At 42.3% G+C, this 18,275-nt stretch overlaps 1 protein-coding gene and 1 pseudogene across 1 annotated transcript; one reads left to right on the top strand and one right to left on the bottom strand.

Annotated features, from left to right (window-relative positions):
• Positions 1 to 4,244: 4,244 nt before the first annotated feature.
• LOC122165422 (olfactory receptor 12D2-like) lies at positions 4,245 to 5,204 on the bottom strand. The gene has a single exon (XM_042828328.1). The coding sequence runs from the start codon at positions 5,202 to 5,204 to the stop codon at positions 4,245 to 4,247; it is 960 nt and encodes a 319-aa protein (XP_042684262.1).
• A 9,195-nt stretch (positions 5,205 to 14,399) lies between these two features.
• Positions 14,400 to 15,273, top strand: LOC122165420 (annotated as a pseudogene).
• Positions 15,274 to 18,275: the final 3,002 nt, after the last annotated feature.

The raw sequence follows: 18,275 nt of genomic DNA, 5'->3' as shown, positions 1-18,275 counted from the left end.
GCCTGAGGAATCAGGAACTGAAGAAAGCATTTAAAAAAACTCTCTCTATAAACATCACTATATCCAAATTTTCCAGAACCATTTCTTCTCTCCAAATGTAAGGACAAACTCTACAAGGACAAGATCATATAAGCAGCACACTATACAGATGCCTGACCCCTGGCGAGTCTGGTCAACCACTGCACCTGATTATTACTTCCTGTCCTACCTTTCTGTGTAATTATTTTCCCTCCAGAGTCACAGAATCCTTGAGGTCATAAGGTGTCTCTGGAGTTTGACTGGTCCAACATCCACTTTCTCATGAAGGACCATCTAGTATCGATTTTCCAGGATCATGACCAGAATGCTTTTGAATTACACTGCAGAGGGTGACTCTCTGGGTAGCTCTTCAGCAATCCGCCGTTGCTCTGTCACACACACAGTAATTGTTTCCTGACAGACTCTTTGTTTCAGTTGATGCCTGTTGTCTACTTTCCTGTCTCTGGGCATTGCTAGAAAAAGCCTGGTTCCAACTACTTTGCACAATGTGCTGCCTTGAGATAGGTTGTCTATTTCCGGGCATAAGTTTTTCCCTCTGATCTGTGCGTATGCATATGTGTAAGTGGTATGGTAGTGAACATAAGGCCGTTGATTATGACAAGAGGCCTGAAAACCAGATTCTGGAGTGAGAGACCTGTATTGGACAAAAACTGGAGCAACCAGAGTGGAAAAACAAGTCACTGGAGACACCGTGAGTCCAATGTCCAGCTACCAAATACACAGAAGGGACTCTGCAAGACAGATGTTGAAAAGATCAGCAGCCTGGGAGGCCATAACTGTAGAGACCCAGGGTCTAGACTGATAAGCTTACAAAGGGTATTTTCTCTTAGTAAAGATAGGCATTCACGCTGTCTGTGTTGTCTGGAGACTTGTAAATAGAGTGTCCTTCTGTCCATGCTGATCCGTTTGTGGCTCTGTGTGTGTGTGTGTGTGTGTGTGTGTGTGTGTATGTGTATGCAGGCACCCATTGGGAATTCATGATCATGTTCACCACTAGCAAGGAAATGAGGTGGGGATAAACAGCAATCATTCCACTCACCTGCCCAGGACTGCAGGAATTGCCTTGCTCTTTTAGTGCACTGGAATGAGCTACTTAGAACACACACTGGACCACAGCTCTCAGAATCTCTTGAAATTCAACAAGGTTGAAATTGGCTATGTGAAATACAACAGATAAAGGAAAATATACTCTTTACAGTGCTACAAGGTTGTCTTTAGTTCAAGTACTAATCTATTTTTCCATGACTGTAGCACATGATTCCACATATGTTCTATGTGGGTTGTTTTTAATTTCAGCATTTCTTTTGTAATTCATTGTTCCTCTGTTCCACATTGTAATTGTTTGGAAACACTATTTCTACTCCCATCTGCATTGCAATAATCACAATCTCTGTTAGGTGACATAAGCTTAGATACTTTGGCTCTAAGTAGGACCTGAAAGACACTTTTTCCATACATTTTAGTGTACACATGACATAGCATCAGCAAAAAGAAAACTGAATGTGAATTTCAGATAAGTGGAAAGTGTTCCACAAAAAACTAGGTCATTTCAAACTTACTTTTTCTATCTCTACTCTTATCTACTCCATTCCTACCACAGCCCACCAAATTCTTAGATACTCAATAAGAATCTTACTATTTTTTTTTTATTTTTTATTTTTTTTCTAATGAATTCTCAAACGCTCTTCATTTCTTCATGTTACACTCAGGGACACAGGACACAGACGCTGGATGACACCTAGTAGAAAACTGAAAATCATCTTCCCCCTTTGTATTGAAATGAGTCTTTTAATAAGAGCATTCACATTTTTTTGATAGTGTTCAATTGTTGTATACAAGATGGAACCTGAAAGAAATCCAAAATAAGCAGTGTGTAACTGAGTATCGCACAGTCATTCACTTATTCTGCCTGCAGGGTGATTCAGGAGCAAAATGAAAAACAGAGTGACTCTGGGTTGAGATAAAGACAATTCAACAGCACAGAAAATCAAAGCTAAATAGTAATAATAAAAGAATATTTTTAAAAGTGCTGCAGTGCAATTGCTCATCACCTACTGAGTGTCCCCATCCTCCCCAGCCTACTCACCCCAGTTTTATTGTTCAGCAAGACCACACGGTTTGGAGTATCTTGTGGACAATTTCTGTTAGCTGCCTTGATACTATTCCCTCACAGATTCTTCTGCACTCCCAGCCTCCTCACAGCAAAGCACTATGAGGTGTTGAAAAGTCCTTGGCTTTCTGTAAGCACTGTTCTGCAACAAATAAATATTCACGTTATCAACATTTTTCTCACCCTAAATCCAAAACACAGCGCCATGTCAGCTACCAGGAAGAAAATAAACTGCTGCAGCTCTAACCAGAATTGCAGCGTGTCATGTGCTTACTGGCACTTTATTGCCCAACATTAAAGCTACTCTGAAAGTAGAGGGCTGCCCCGAAAGTAATGCTTGCTGTCTTACTACATTGGCCCATGATGTCAGACAAGGAAGCTGGTGGCATGGTAGTAGAGGCAGAAGCTGCAGAACACATCAGTTTCAGAACAAAGTTAAAGTTGGCCATGTCAAATACAACAGATAAACCTACAGCCATTGACTATAGTGCAGCAATATTGTCATTAAAAGAGCAATAACCACAAGCTCTGCGACATAAGCTCAGATCATTTGGCTCTAAGTAGGAGCTGAAAGACCCTTTTTCCAAACATTTTAGTGTGCTCATGACAAAGCATCAGCAAAAAGAAAATTGAGTGTGAATTTCAGATAGGTGGAAATTGTTCCACAAAAAAATGTAGATCATTCCAAACTTTCTTTTCCTACCTCTACCCTTATCCACTCCATTCATATCACAGCCCTCCAAATTCTTGTATGCTCAATAAGAATCTCACTCATTTTCTTTTTTATTTTTTCTAATGAATTCTCAAACGCTCTTCATTTCTTCATGTTACACTCAGGGACACAGGACACAGACACTAGATGACATATAGTAGAAAATTGAAAATCACCTTCCCCCTTTGTACTGAAATGAGTATTACAAAAAGAGCATTCACATTTTTTTTCGTTGTACATAATGTTTGTATACAAGATGGCACCCTGGAGAAATCCAATATAAGCAGTGGCTGTTTAATCCAGTGGGCTCCTGAGTATCACACAGTCATTCACTCACTCTGCCCGCACTCTGCCCTGGCTAGAGAACTGGAAAAAAGAGTAACTCATGGGTTGAGATTAAGACATTTTAATAGCACTGAAAATGAAGTGTAAATAATAATAATAATAAAAGAATATACAAAAGAAGTGATACACAATGCAATTGCTCTTTCCCCACAGTGGGATGGTGGGTGGAGCATTTCAGCAGTGGTGATGTTCAGCAGGGTCGTCTCCACTGATGCAGACTTTTACAAGGAGGACACCATGCAGGCTCTCAATCGTCACTGTTGAGAATGTGTAGCTAATGGCGGTGCCAATGATGAAAAATAGTGTTTTGTAGCTGTGAATTTATCAAATAATGTTATCATACTCGTTCTATTTGTTGCACTTGCCACAGAAAGAAATAGGAGGCTTTGTTTTCAGTGGGCAAAAGCCATTCTGCACACCAAGTTGGAAAGAGAGATGACTGTCATGCTTGGACCACAAAGAAGTCATATATAGCCTGGTGTTACTTTTGGAACTGCCTTCATAGTTGTCTAAACATGTGCTGTCTGTGCTCACCACTGTTTTTACATTTACATTTTAATATGGCTTTATTAGTAAGGCTCCCCTTGCACTCAGTGAAAAGATACAGATGCCTCACAAGAGTTGACTTAAGTCAAATGTAGATAATATCTTTCTCAGTCTAAGCAACATCAAAAATGTAATGTATGCTTGCTTACTTAGAACACCCAGTGTTTATATGAAGAGGTTCATTCAGCTTTCTAAACAAAGCTTTCAGGTAGTAGTTTAATTCCTTTTATTATACAGCAGAACTACACGGTGCTGTCTGCTTTTGCTCAGGTTCTGCAAGAGACACACATACGTCTTTTCTAGAGATCAGAGTGGTTACGATAGGACATCTAAAATGACAGAAGAAACATCAAGGTCTTGACTATCTCCCAATTTAGATCTCAGCTGTGAACTCCTAACTTCCATGTGACATAGTGAGTATTCTTCAGTCTCTTGTAAGACAGAATCTTTTTGACCTCTTCTCTTGTAAATATGGGAAGTGGTGTAACCAAGTTATGAGTCTTGTCCTTGCCACTTTCCACCAGGAAAAAGTTTTCTCCCTAACGTACTGTTCAAAGTTGATCTCACCTCCTGATTCCTAAGAGTGTAAATCAAGGGGTTTAGAGCTGGGGTGATGGCACTGTACATGATAGACACTTGTATGTCCCTTTTAGAGGAGCTGGATGAAGACGGAGGTGTATAATTGAAGAACAGCGGTACGTACAATAGTGCCACAACTGTAAGATGAGAGGCACAGGTGGAGAAGGGTTTCCATCTACATTCCTGGGACCTGACCTTCTGGAAGAGGAAGATGATGATGTAGAGGTAGGAGAGGACGATGAGAATGAATGGGCCTAGAGCAATTGATGTGGTGACAACATTGAGGAGAGTCATGTTGAGGCTGGTACTACTACAGGCCAAGGTCAACAGTGGCTTGATATCACAGAAAAAGTGATGAATGTGGTTGTGGCCACAGAAACTCAGTTGAGAGGTCATGACTGAATGCATCATGGCATGTGCAAAACCAAGGAACCAGCTGGCCATGGCCAGCAGCAGACAAGTCCTTGGGTTCATGACAAGGGTGTAGCACAGAGGGTTGCAAATGGCCACATAGCGATCATAGGCCATGGTGGCCAGGAGCACAGCTTCAGTACTGCCCAGGAAGTGGAAGAAGTAGAGCTGGGCCAAGCACCCGCCAAAAGAAATGGGCTGACGCCCAAAGAGAAAACCAGTCAGCATCTTGGGAACAGTAACTGTAGAGTAGAAAATGTCCAGGCAGGAAAGGTTCCCCAGGAAGAAGTACATCGGTGTGTGGAGCCGGGGCTGAGATATGACCATGGTCACAATGACACCATTTCCCAGAACGCTAGTCAAGTAGAGCAACAGGAATAAAATGAAGAAAAAGTACTGTAACCCTTGGATGTCAGTGAGGCCCAAAAGGATGAACTCGCTCACCTCCGTGTGATTCAGCATTGCTAGAACAAGAAAGATCAAAGGCAAAATGTCAAGGTTTTACAGTGTGAGGAATACTGGTATTACAATACTCCTTTTTTTCTCTTTTAATACAAAGCTACAAAAAAGAGGAAAACAGAACACATATAATCCAATATAAAATCAAGTAGAAACTACTTGTAGAGTAGATTCTACAAGTAGAATCAAGTGAGAAATTAACAAGAACAAAAGTCACTCTATTGTGTCCTTTCTGTCTAGAACAAGAACGAAGAATAAAAATGTTGCAGAAAGTAAATATTAAAGCCTTTCATCTGTGCACAGCAGAAGAATACATAAGACATGAAACACTGCTGCTGCTTCATTTTCAGCCACACTTCTTTTTCAGTTCTGGCTATCTGTAGCTCCCCGCTACAGCCTTTGATTTCATCAACAAAGCTTAATTAACTCCCTAGTCATGAAGATTCATATGGTGATTCACTCTTGATGCTTTCTTTCTACTACTTTGCCTACATTTCTTTCAGCCAATTTTAACTTTCACCTTTCTAATGTTCACCATCACTTCCAGATAGTACTTTGCTCCTAAAAATTGCAGAATTTTCAAGATTTTTTCAAAAACAACTAACAAAAGGTGCTACAAGGTTCCATACAAACATCATCATTTCTTTGGTGCACTGCGGAGAGTATAAGAAGATGATGCCTTAGCGTGCGATCACACACTGTTTCTGTTATTGAACTATGTACTTGAGCTAAACAATGCCTTTTTGTTGAGTGACAGCACGTGAACGAGACAGGAGTCAGCGTACAGTCCCTCACAACATCACAACGGTAAATCTAAGGTTGTAGGAAAAGTATCTCTGATCTTCCAAAATGCTCTCACTTCTTTTCTGTTTTGGGTAAGTTTGCCTAGCACTATGCGTAATTCCTGTCCGTACACAGTAAAACAAGAAAAGGATTTTAAAAAAGCCCTAAGATTATTTTACTAGTGCACAGGTATCTGGGGCTTCCAGTACAGACTGCAAATTTTGCAAGATGACTGTTTTCCTTTGTGCTTTCAGACAGGGACAATTAATGCTGGTGAATAAAACTAATGACAAAAAGATTGCTTCCAAAATTTTTCAAAGAGGCTAAAACAAAGATAGGCACATTTCTTGGTCATTCTTTCCTGGTCATTCCACCAGATACTTTTTTTGAGAGTACGCAGTTTTAAAATTACGATATATATCCATCCCACTCTCTTTCTCACACATCTTTAGCTTATTCTTCTAGCAGGAAAACAATAAGCAAACAAAATGTTCTTTAAAGTGGTTACATAAAGAATGCAAACATGTAGCATAAGGCAGTTTACATACATAAATATCCACTCTAAAAAAACTGACTATATATGGCTGAATATGCTATTAGCATAACCTCCAGAATAACAGGCATTTGAAACGTTAGATCTAACAATACTCTTGACTCACCAAAATGTTAGTCAGCCACCTACACTGGAGGAGTCAGAGATGTTATTCTCTATCAGGAATCAGTGCTTCTGTTTCTTACATGTTACTTGTCGCTTTTAAGCACTGAATTGTTCCTCGCTGAAATCCATCTGGGAAAAGGCATTATGACATCAAGGTGTGCCGCACAACATCTGCTGTTTCTGCCTAGTTTTCTCAGTTGACCACAGCTGATCTAATCACTTATTCCTATTCCTCCTAACCACATTTTTTGTCTTCTGTATCTAACATTCTAACATCTATCTAACATAGCCAATCTATTTCACAGATGCTGACTAATCTTTTATCTATTGAACTGATCAACATATCCAGTCAAAGAAAAAGACTTACACCTAACTTATTTTCTAGTTGGGGGGGAAGAAGAGGAAGCTTCCTGCGTAGGAGAGGTGATCCAGCTCTCTGATCATCTTCATGGTCTCCACTAGAGCCATTCTAACACCTCCATGTCTTTCTTGTGCTGGGATCCCCACCCCTGGGTGCAGTACTTCAGATGAGGCGGGACAAGGGTAGAGTCTAAGAGGACAATCACGTCCCTGCACTGCCATTCCCTAGTACTCAATCCAAATTTCTCATGCTTTGACTTGTACACATCACCTCCCACTGTATCACCACGCTCCCCAGAGAAGCATTTACCTCCATTCTGTCTATATCCATGCACAAAGTACTCTCAGTAAGCAACAGGATCTCCTGTAAAGTTTGCTTTCCAAAGCATGAACAAACCCAGTCTCCCACACTCTCTTTTTCCCTCACGTGTGTCAGATCCATCTTCACCATGCTTTCACTGTGTTCTTCCACTGCATCCACTTCACTAAGCAATGTCCTTCCAGTAGTGGGTAGTCCAAACTACCATCAGTAAGGTCAAAACAAGAAAAAGAGGAATAACTTCATATCTGAGAAGGTGGAGAAATCTGCAAGAGATAAAATTTCGTTTAAAATAAAAAAAAGTAAGAGACATCGACACAGAGTGGATGTCTCAGGAGAAAGATGGAAAGTAACAGCATCTACTGCCTATTTGATATGGTGTTGTCCTACAGCCTCTTTCATCTCAACAATACAAAAAAAAAAAAAAAAATTACACAAAACAGAGCTTCTCTCTCTGAGGAACTTGTCATTCTGCATGTAGTTATCACTACTACTTTTAATCAGGTTGAAGCTTCATTGGCACTCCTAACTTCATCAACTTGACTCATGGAGCAGATCCTCCTGGAAGCTATGCTAAGGCCCATGAAAGAGGGGAAGGTGATATGGCATAACCAGCATGGCTTCAACAAAGGCAGCTCCTGCCTGACCAACCTTGTCCCTTTTTTTTAGCGTAATTGTGTCTGTGGAAAAGTGAAGCGCCACTGATGTAATCTGTCTAGCCTTCAGTAAAGCCTTTGACATGGTATCCCATAACATCCTTCTCTCCAAAGTGGAAAGATAAGAATTTGACAGGTGGACTGTCTGACGGATGAAGAACTCATTGCGAGACCGTACCCAAAGACTGGAGGAAAAGGAAGACCTCACTGGGGCCTTCTGGCACTTAAAGAGAGCTTACCAAAAAAATGGACACTGACTTGTTACATAAGTCTCATAGTGCTAGAATCATAGAATCACTGAATGGTTTGGATCGGAAGGGTCCCTTAAGACCCTTCTAGTTCCAACCCCCCTGCTACATGCAGGGACACCACTCACTAGACCAAGTGCCCCAGCCCCATCCAGCCCGGCCTTGAAATGCCTCCAGAGAGGGGGCATTCACAACCTCTCTGGGCAACCTGTTCCACTGTCCCAGCACCCTCACAGTAAAGAATTTCTTCCTAAGATCTAGTCTAAATCTACTCTCTTCTGCTTTCTTGCCATTTCCCCTTGTCCTGTTGCTACATGCCCTTACACGAAGTCCCTCCCCAGCTTTCCCATTTGCCTCCTTCAGGCCACTATATAGTGGAAGGCCACTATAAGATCTCCCTGCAGCCTTCTCTTCTCTGGGCTGAAGAAACACAGCTCTCTCAGCCTGTCCACAGTGGGGAGGTGCTCCAGCACTCTAGTCATCTTAATGGCCCTCCTCTGGACCCACTCCAACAGCTCAATGTCCTTCTTGTGTTGAGGGCCCCAGAACTCGATGCTTGTTCAAGAAACATTCACATGTTGTACTGAGGGACATGGCTTAGTGGGGAAGGTTGTAGGTGGATGTTTGGACTGGATCGTCTTGGAGGTAAATCTATGATTTACTTGATCTTGATCTTACCTTGGTAAATCTATGATTCTATGATCAGTGCCCTCTGTCCTTTCATCTTATTCAACTCGGTTTCCAAATAATTTCCATTTAAGGTATTCTCTATTCAGACTACGTGTGTTTGTGAGACTCACTGATAAGCTTCAAGCTGTAATTGTAGGATCAGACATTATTGGAGAGACAGAGGATCGTCTCAAATCAGCAGCTGACCTTTGCCCCAAAAGGAATATAGCTGAGTCTTGGTCTACTTGGGATCCATCAGGACCACCAGGGCCTTTTCTGATAGCTGTTTCCCATCAGAGCAGCCCCCAGCATGTCCTGTTTCTTGGGGTTGTTCTTTGCCTGCTGCTTTCCTTACTGAAGTTCAGTACACCTGTAGGCTTTTCGTCCTTCATATATCTGGAAATGGGATTTCAAGTCCAGCTGCTTCATCACCTTCACAGAGATCGAGATCATGCTGACTGACCTGTACTTCAATGAGTCCTCCTTCTTACCCTTTTTTAATCTAGGAGTTACATGATCCTTCTCCACAGTCGGAGCATATCTTCCAACCAGCACAACAGATCAAGGATTTTCCAGAGCAACTGATGTCATCTACCTAAACTTGTGCAAAGCATTTGATACTGTCCCACGTGACATCCTTGACTCTAAAAGAGAGACATGGATGTGACAAATGGACTACTCACTCGGTGGACCAGGAATTGATTGGATGGCTGCATTCAAAATGTTGTGGTCAACAACTCAATGTCCACGGGAGGACAGCTGATGACCGGTGCTCCTTAGGTGGTCAGTATTGAGACAAACTATTCAACATCCTTGTCAGCAGTGTGGACATTGGAATTGAGAAAACCCCAGCAAGTTGACCACTCAACCTCATGAAGTTCAACAAGGCCAAATGAAAGGTTCTACACATGGGACTGGGCAATTCCAAACATGAATGTAACCTGGCAAAGACTGGATTGAGAACAGGCCTGAGGAGAGAAACCAGCATTCCTGGGGGATGAAAAGCTTGACATGAACTGGCAACGTGCACCCAAAACCCAAAAGTCAACCATATCCTGGGCTGCATCGAAAGAAGTGTAGCTAGCAATCTGAGAAGATTCTCCCCCTCTACTCCGTTCTCCTGAGACCCCACCTGGAGTACTGCATCCTGGAGAGGGAACTGTAGCATAGGAAATATCTGTTAAGGTAGGTCCAGAGGAGGACCACAAAGATCACCATAGGACTGGAGCCTTACCCCTATGAAGAAACGCCAAGAAAGTTGGGGTAGTTTAGCCTAGAGGAAAGAAGGCACCAGAAAGCCCTAAGAGTGACAGTACTTACAGGGGGTTTACAGAAATGATGGAGACAGACTCTCTGTCAGGGAGTGTACTGACAGGACAAAGAGGAATGGATTTAAACTGAAACAGGATAGATTTGGAACAGACATAAGAAAGAAATACCATACTATGAAGGCTTGTGAGGCACTGGAACAAACTGTCCAGAGAAGCTGTGGATTCCACATCTCCAGAATCATTCAAGGCCATGTTGAATGGAGACTCTGCATAAGCTGGTCTCGTGAAAGGCATCCCTGCCCATGGCAGGGGACTTAGAACTAGATCATCCTTAAGGTCCTTTCCAACCCAATCCATTCTAGCAATCCAGGAAGATTGGCCATATAAGTACATCTGCCAGCACCCTTAGCACTCATGGGCTCATTCTGACAGGGTTCATGGACTTATATACATCCAGTCAGTTTAAGTGCTCCCTGGCCTGATCTTCTTCCACCAGACATCTCTCTTCTTTCCTCCAGTATGTACCCCTGCTCTTTGAAGCCTGGGATTCACAGAGACTGGTCTTGCTAGCAAAGATCAAGTCAAAGAAGACTTTGGCTATCTCAACATTTTCCATGTCCTGTGTCACCCTGAACCATTCAGCAGTGGATCCACACTTTCCCAATTCTGGTTGGATTTTGGCTTTCTGGACTGCATTTCTGCATGCAAAGACAGAGCATGAGTATTTGAAAGGTAATCATTTCTAACAATCCCATGCAGCTTCATCGTGTAAACTGATAACAAGATGCACAATCATGCCCACACACATACCACAAACTGGGGAATGCTCTGAAGAGACAGGCAGAGACTAAGAACCCTTGGTCTCAGGGGACAATAAAGGAGTGGCTCTCCACAACCTCTGCAAAGGAAGCTGAATTATCTCAAAAGCAAAAGAAACCAGAGGGTTCATTGGCTTTAGACAAGCTGTCTGTCTCAGGTAACAGCTACAGTCAGGTGCCTAACTGTCTGTCACTGGCATAAAGAAATGCAGACCTAGAGCAGGACAAAATTAACTTCAGGTATATCTCACTGAGAAAGAAACTTAGCTTGTGTGTTTGTTAGGATGGAAGCTGGTCGCTCTAGCCCCAGAATTGAGTCACGTACCTTAAGAGCTGGGTGAACTGCATGAGTTATGTCCAGCCACGCAGCTGCAGTCTCTGGTATAGCAGGAACACTAAGAACTTCTGCTGAGGATCATTCTAGATAGATACTGCTCTGACAATATCAGGCACCTTCACAAAGCAGTTTACGTCTGCCGTAAGCATATGAAAGGCCCAGCACTTCTCTTTCATGCCAACATCCTCAATGAGAGAGGGTTCAATCCCTGCTGCCCTGCACTCTCACCTATTCCTAGAGAAATAAACAACCTCTGCCTGACCTCAACCCCTTAAGCAGATTGCTCCTGCAAGGAACTGGGGCACATGGAGAGCCCACCCTGGAGCACGTTTACCCTGAAGGACCCACACTGAATCACTGTGAGGAGTAACAGAGCGGAGCCGATACAAACTGACCACAATCCTCATTCCCCATCCTATGTCACCTGGAGCAAGTGAAGCTGTCAGTGAAGGAATGAAGATGGGCCCAGGAAAAGGAGACGGTGGCAGAAAAGTATTTTGGCTTTGTTTCTCGCCATCCAGCCTATTTTAATTGGCAATAAATTAAATTAATTTTCCCCAGGTGAAGTAAGCTTTACCCATTACAGCAATCGGTAGGTGATCTCCCTGTCCTTACCTTGACCCATGAGCTTTCTCAGCTTATTAACTCCCCCTGACCTGTTGGGAAGGGGCAGAGGGAGAGTGGCTGCGTAGGACTCCAGTAGCTGTCCAAAGTTTAACTACCACACAAAGCACTTTGTTTTGCTCTTGCACAGTTTTGGCTTTACCTAGTAAACTGTCTTTATCTCAACCCATGAGTTCTCGCATTTTCACCTTTCGCCTTCTTTTCTCCATCTCACCTGGGGAGAGTGAGCAAGTAGCTGTATGGTACGTAAGTGTCTGCCAGGGTTAAACCACAAGTATGTTTATATAAACCAGGAATTTCAAAGAGAACACTTTATACATGATTTCATCCTAACAGCATACCACTGTCTGGAAACCTGAGCCTACAGGGAGCACAGGAAAACCCAAATACCTCCTCCCTTTAGCTGTAGCAGCCTTTGAAATCAGGGAGGAGATACTGTCTCTTACAGAGGAAAACTGATTTCATTTTTCCTCTGTATTGATAATTTCTCTTCCATTGTGTCTTTGGAATTATTATCCCTACTGGAGAGACAGAGAAAATTCAATCCATTTTGAATCCTAAGGTAATATTTCCATTTCTGTTCTTCACTGCTGGTTGGCTTCAAAAGCAAAACAAAACGTAAGTGTGTTTGCATGGTTTAATTCTCTAATTGGAGCCCAGAGTTGCTGAGATATCCAAAAGGAATTTATCCAACCTACCCTTATGCACTAGCAATACAGATTTTTATATCTGAATCACCTGGTTGTCTTAGAAAAATAAAATCTCCCTCACATGAGTAGCTTGTCTTATTTTAAACGCCTATGGTAGAGGAAGATCAATCACACTGACTAAATACTAATTTCCTCTTTATGTTGTTTACAAAAAAAAACAATCATAAGTGGAACAGCCTATTTTGCAGACTAATATACTGAACAAACGAATCACAGTGTCTCTCTAACTCACCTACATATTTTCTCTTTCGCCACTGTGAAATAAAACTGAAAGATGAGCTCAGAAACTCTGAGAACCCAGAGACTCCAAAACTGTAAGCTATTTTATGATTATTATTGATACAGTTTCATTGCTGTTTAGGTAATAAGAGCTTTTCTTCACCTGCAGGTTGAAGCCAAATTCCCACTGTATATACATATATCTTCATAATAGACGAAGCCCTTTTTTTCATTAGACATTTGGAATTCTTGAGACACTTACACATTGTCCTGAGGAATAATAGCTAATTCTTAGTTTTGTTACAGCAAAGCTCATGTTCAGATCCTCTCTGCCAGATTATCTCACTCCAAATGGTATAAGTACAGAAGAGGAATACATATATATATTCTATTATTGCATCTGCATGTCTCAAATATCAGCCAAGCAGACTTTGGCTGAAACACCAGGACTTTTCCCAGACAAATAAACTCACTGGCAGATCTGACGAGATGATTAAGTCCCAAGAAAATGGCAGCAAGGAGCAGATGCAGGTGACCACATTATGTAGACTGCTGTCTGACAGAGAGCATCTTCTTACTTCTAAGAGCTGCTTACTTCAAGTTAAAATTCAGGATATGGATTTTATATAATTTGATGAAAAAAGTGTAAGCATGTAAATATTTGTATGGATTTAAGCTTGGTTAGATTTGTTCTGTACTTTTGCAGGTAGGATTGACAATGAAAATAAAAGTCAGGTCATCATTGCTTGAGTCAAGTTAGTAGGTGGAAACTCAAAAGATAGCCGTATCACGTAGCTTTGAGAACCAAGCACGAAGTGAATTTCACTTAATTCCAGATATCCAACTGTTCGTTCACCATGTGTGGTGGAACTTGACATGACATGAAACACCTTGAATTTCATCATAAGTGATACCACCAACCTGAGCATCTTTGGACATTCATCTTAGGAACTGTGTTTCTGTATTGTGCCGTATTTCTCCTTGTTAAATACAAATTGTTTCTAGGTTGCCTAGCTCACATCCAGGTGACTATAAACATTTAGACACTGAAGTTAACTGAGAGACATCCAGCCAACTGAAATTGGAATTCTTCTGGCTGACCACAGATCTCACTCATATGATAACATAACCCAAACTTTGGAGGTATCTACTTCTTTCTGTAGAACGTAAGCACAGAGCAGTTATTGGAAGTTTGTAGGTTTATCTTCTTTGCACCTAAGTTACAGGTGATTCTCAGCCTGTGACTGCAAGGATGTTCTTGTACAGGTTCCCCAGCAGAGATCTTTTACTCAGAGGTCACAGTCATATCCAATCTTAAGCCTCATCTCATGTTCTATGCCCCATATTACTTGCAGTAGTACTTCTGAGACCACTGGTCTGTCCCAAGCTACTAATCCATTCGTGGTGTATGTGGTTTTTGTTTTTGTTTTTTCTCTTTTACAATGAGAATTCATGAAGAAACAAAGCCTGGAAACCAAACCACTGTTACCCACTTCTTACTCTGAGGGTTTGGCCTATGTGGCAAGATGCAACTCCTATTTTCCACAGTGATTTCTGTCACATTCCTGGCCACCATAATAGGTAACTCTCTCATTGTGGTGATCACAGCCACTGACTCTGCCCTGCATACTCCCACGTACTATTTCCTAAAGAATCTCACCTTGACAGAGATGCTACAGCCTGAGCACTGTCCCCAAGATGCTCTTGATTCTGCTGGGAGAGAGAAAAATTATTTCCTTCACAACTTGTGCCTTGCAACTCAGTTGTGCTATACTTTTTGTCACATGTGAGTGCTTTCTCTTAGGTGTAATGGCTTATGACCGACAAGTGGCAATATGCCACCCGCTGCATTATGGCACCATGATGAACAGGGATCTCTGCTTCAGGATGGCTGTTGGGTCTTGGCTCTCTGGGATACCTGTTGCTCTGATCTTTCCCACGTGGCTATTTACTCTGCCCTTCTGTGGGAGAAACAAGGTGGATCATTTCTTTTGGGATGTTTCTCCCGTGTTGAAGCTGGTGTGTGCAGACACAGCTTTGTTTGATCTACTGATTTTTATTGCTACAGTCATAACAGTGATGATCCCTTTTTCACTGATCATTATTTCTTACCTTCTCATTATTCATGCTGTTCTTCAGACACCTTCAGTCGTGGGCCAGAGGCAGCCCTTTTCCACATGTGCAGCTCACCTGGTGGTAGTAACTCTTTTCTACAGCACAGCAGGCATCATTCACTTGCATCCCAGGTCCAGCCTCTCAAGCAATATGAAGAAAATGGTTTCCCTCTCTTATACAGTTGTTACACCTATGATCAACCCCTTCATCTATAGCTTGAGGAATCAGAAGGTCAAGCAAAGCCTGAGGAATGCACCAACAAGAGGCTACTTGGGAAGCAGATGATCCTTTCTCTGTCCAGCTCATGAGTTCCTCATAGCTGCACAGGAAATAAGTGTTACCCTGGTGAATAATTTAAGAGGCATTTCTGAAAGAAGTTAAATGCCTTTCAAAAAGATGTGCTATTTTAGCATTCCTTTGCTGTTACTGTATTTTGTATCCATACAATATCAGCCATTTTTTACTGAGCATATGAGAAAGAATAAATTATTGTGATTTTACCTCTGGTCTTGCAAGCAACTAAGTAAATCTGAAAAAGTAGAGGAATATTTGAAAAGTCAGCGTCATTGTTATAACATTTGATTCACCCCCCATCATAAGTGGTGTGCATAAGTGGTAACTTATGTACATGGATAGGAAAAGTCTCTAGCAATGGCACCTGTTGTCCCAACGGATATAGCATTTACTTTGTTCTTGCAGGTGGCCCAAGCAGTGGCCTGCAAACAAATCACTGTCCAAAGGAGGACTTTCCAGACGTGTTGTCTATAAAAGAGATCTAAATAACAAGCTTAGATTTTGAGTGAAGGCCAGGTCCAGCTCCTATCACTAAGAGTAGTCTTCCAGAACTCACAACTTCATCTCTTCTCTGCTTTCTGACACCTGCTCTCAGCCCCTTCCAACATACATCTGAATGAACCACAAACAGTAAAAATCTGTTAATTTTTGCTTCAGATTTAATCATCAAAGCACCTGATATAATCCCCTCTATGGAGGAGAGCAGTCATTTCTAGTCTGATTTCATCCTTGCACAGATGCCAAAGAGAGTTCCAATGAGTTGCATACCAGAAGTTCCCATTTCTGTTTATTGTTCAGGAGAGTCCTGGTGACTGATTTCAATGCAAAAATATCTTACTTTCATACTCTTTACACATGCTACATAAAGACCTGTGAGGTTTTTTTATGTTGTCTTTGAGAGAAATTCACCCTGCTTGTACTTGACGCCTCTCAGAGAAAAAGAGGAAGTAAGCTGCTCTCCCTGCTACAGGTGAAACGTGAGTGCTGAGCTTAGACCAGGCTTCTAGCTAGTAAATATCTCAATTACATCAGAGAATTCTTCTCCAGTCTACTTAATATCCAAGAAAAATAACTGTAACTTCAGATACCGGAGTCCTCAGCGCTGGCGTTCAGTCATGGTATCTGTGACATGGGCTTATATATGTGAAATACATATAATGTGGCAGGGGGATTCAGTGTGGAGCCAAGAGTTGGACTCAATGATCCTTGTGGCTCCCTTCCAACACGGGATATTCTGTGATTCTAGGATATGATACTTGTTGCCTGAGCTTGCCATCGGGTCTCTACAGCCCATCTTAGTGCAAATTATTCCTTAGAAGAGCAGGAAGACTTTCCTTCTGAAGCACGGAGAACCTCTGAAATAACTTGCTGGGAATTTTAGAGAGCAAACTCCAGATTAACTACTCGTTGATGCAGCCTCTCCTTCAAAACTAACGTGAACAAACATATTTGAAGTCACCCCACAGGATTCTCCTCCCAGCTCAAGCAAGTCATTTCAGCCTTATATTAACCCTTAGGTCAGATGAAGAACACAGGAAGAAGAAAATATTTCTGCCCTTCTGGAAATATCAAGAAAACCTCCACTTTCAACTAGCTGCACTACAAGCTCCCAGATGTTCCCTCATACGAGTTACAACTGCAGCCATGCTAGAAAAAGCAGCTTGGCAATACCATACAGCGTTACATCCTCTATCCAATGGCTTCTACTTTGTCTCCCATGTCAATTCAGACGATTCCACGTTTGGGGGCTATGATCAGATGCAACAAACATTTTGGCTTCCTAAATTCAAATGGTTCCCATTTTGGCTTCCCAAATTCAAAATGCATTTAACTTTTTTCAAATTAATCTCTTATTTAAAATATAGTTGTTGACTCACTTCTAAAAGAAAATTGGCTTGGAAATGTAAAATATACAAAAGGGATAAACATCAATATCTTTCCAGAATTTTAAATTTTAATTTTCCTGTCCAGAATGATTTTCTAAAATTGGCCAAAATCTTGCAAATATTCCCCATGCTTCTCTATTTCTTTGTTAAACAAAAAGAAGACCATGCATGCATGGTATGCACAGAATCACAGAATCACAGAATCAAAGAATGGTCAGGGTTGGAAGAGACCTCAAGGATCATGAATCTCCAAGCCCCTGCCACATGCAGGGCCACCAACTTCCATATTTAATACTAGACCAGGCTGCCCATGGCCCCATCCAATCTGGCCTTGAATACCTCCAGGGACGGGGCATCCACAACCCTTCTGGGCAGCTGTTCCAGCACCTCACCACTCTCTCTGTAAAGAATTTCCCCCTGACATCCAACCTAAATCTCCCATCCCTCAACTTAAAACCATTTCCCCTCGTCCTGCAGTTATCAACCCTTTCAAAGAGTTGATTCCCCTCCCCTCTGTAGGCTCCCTTTAGGTATTGAAAGGCTGCAGTGAGGTCACCCTGCAACCTCCTTTTCTCTGGGCTCAACAAGCCCAGCTCCCTCAGCCTGTCTTCATAGGGGTGGTGCTCCAGTCCTCTGACCATCTTCATGGCCCTCCTCTGGACCCTCTCCAACAGCTCCCTGTCTTTCTTGTACTGGGGGCTCCACACTTGGAGGCAGTATTCCAGATGAGTCCTCACAAGAGCAGAGTAAGGGGGACAAGCACCTCCCTGTCCCTGCTGGCCACCCTTCTTTTGATGGAGCCCAGGATACCATTTGCCTCCCGAGCCGCAAGGGCACACTGCTGGCTCATGTTCAGTTTTTCATCTATCAAGACCCCCAGGTCCTTCTCCACAGGGCTGCTCTCAAGGACCGCTCCTTCCAGCCTGTATGGATGCCTGGGATTCCTCCGGCCCAAGTGCAAAACTCTGCACTTTGCCGTGTTGAACCTCATCAGGTTCACCTGGGCCCACCTTTCCAGCCTGTCGAGGTCCCTCTGAATGGCATCCCTTCCTTCTACCGTGTCAACTGCACCACTCAGCTTGGTGTCGTCAGCAAACTTGCTGAGGG

Source organism: Centrocercus urophasianus, unplaced genomic scaffold, assembly GCF_019232065.1.
Source record: "Centrocercus urophasianus isolate 14NV4802_14NV808 unplaced genomic scaffold, USGS_Curo_1.0 seq_292, whole genome shotgun sequence".
Lineage (NCBI taxonomy): Eukaryota > Metazoa > Chordata > Aves > Galliformes > Phasianidae > Centrocercus > Centrocercus urophasianus.
This window is presented reverse-complemented; position numbering and strand designations above follow the sequence as displayed.

Coding starts and splice junctions, on each gene's coding strand:
- LOC122165422 (XM_042828328.1), bottom strand. CDS start 5,204: ATGCTGAATCACACGGAGGTGAGCGAGTTCATCCTTTTGGGCCTCACT.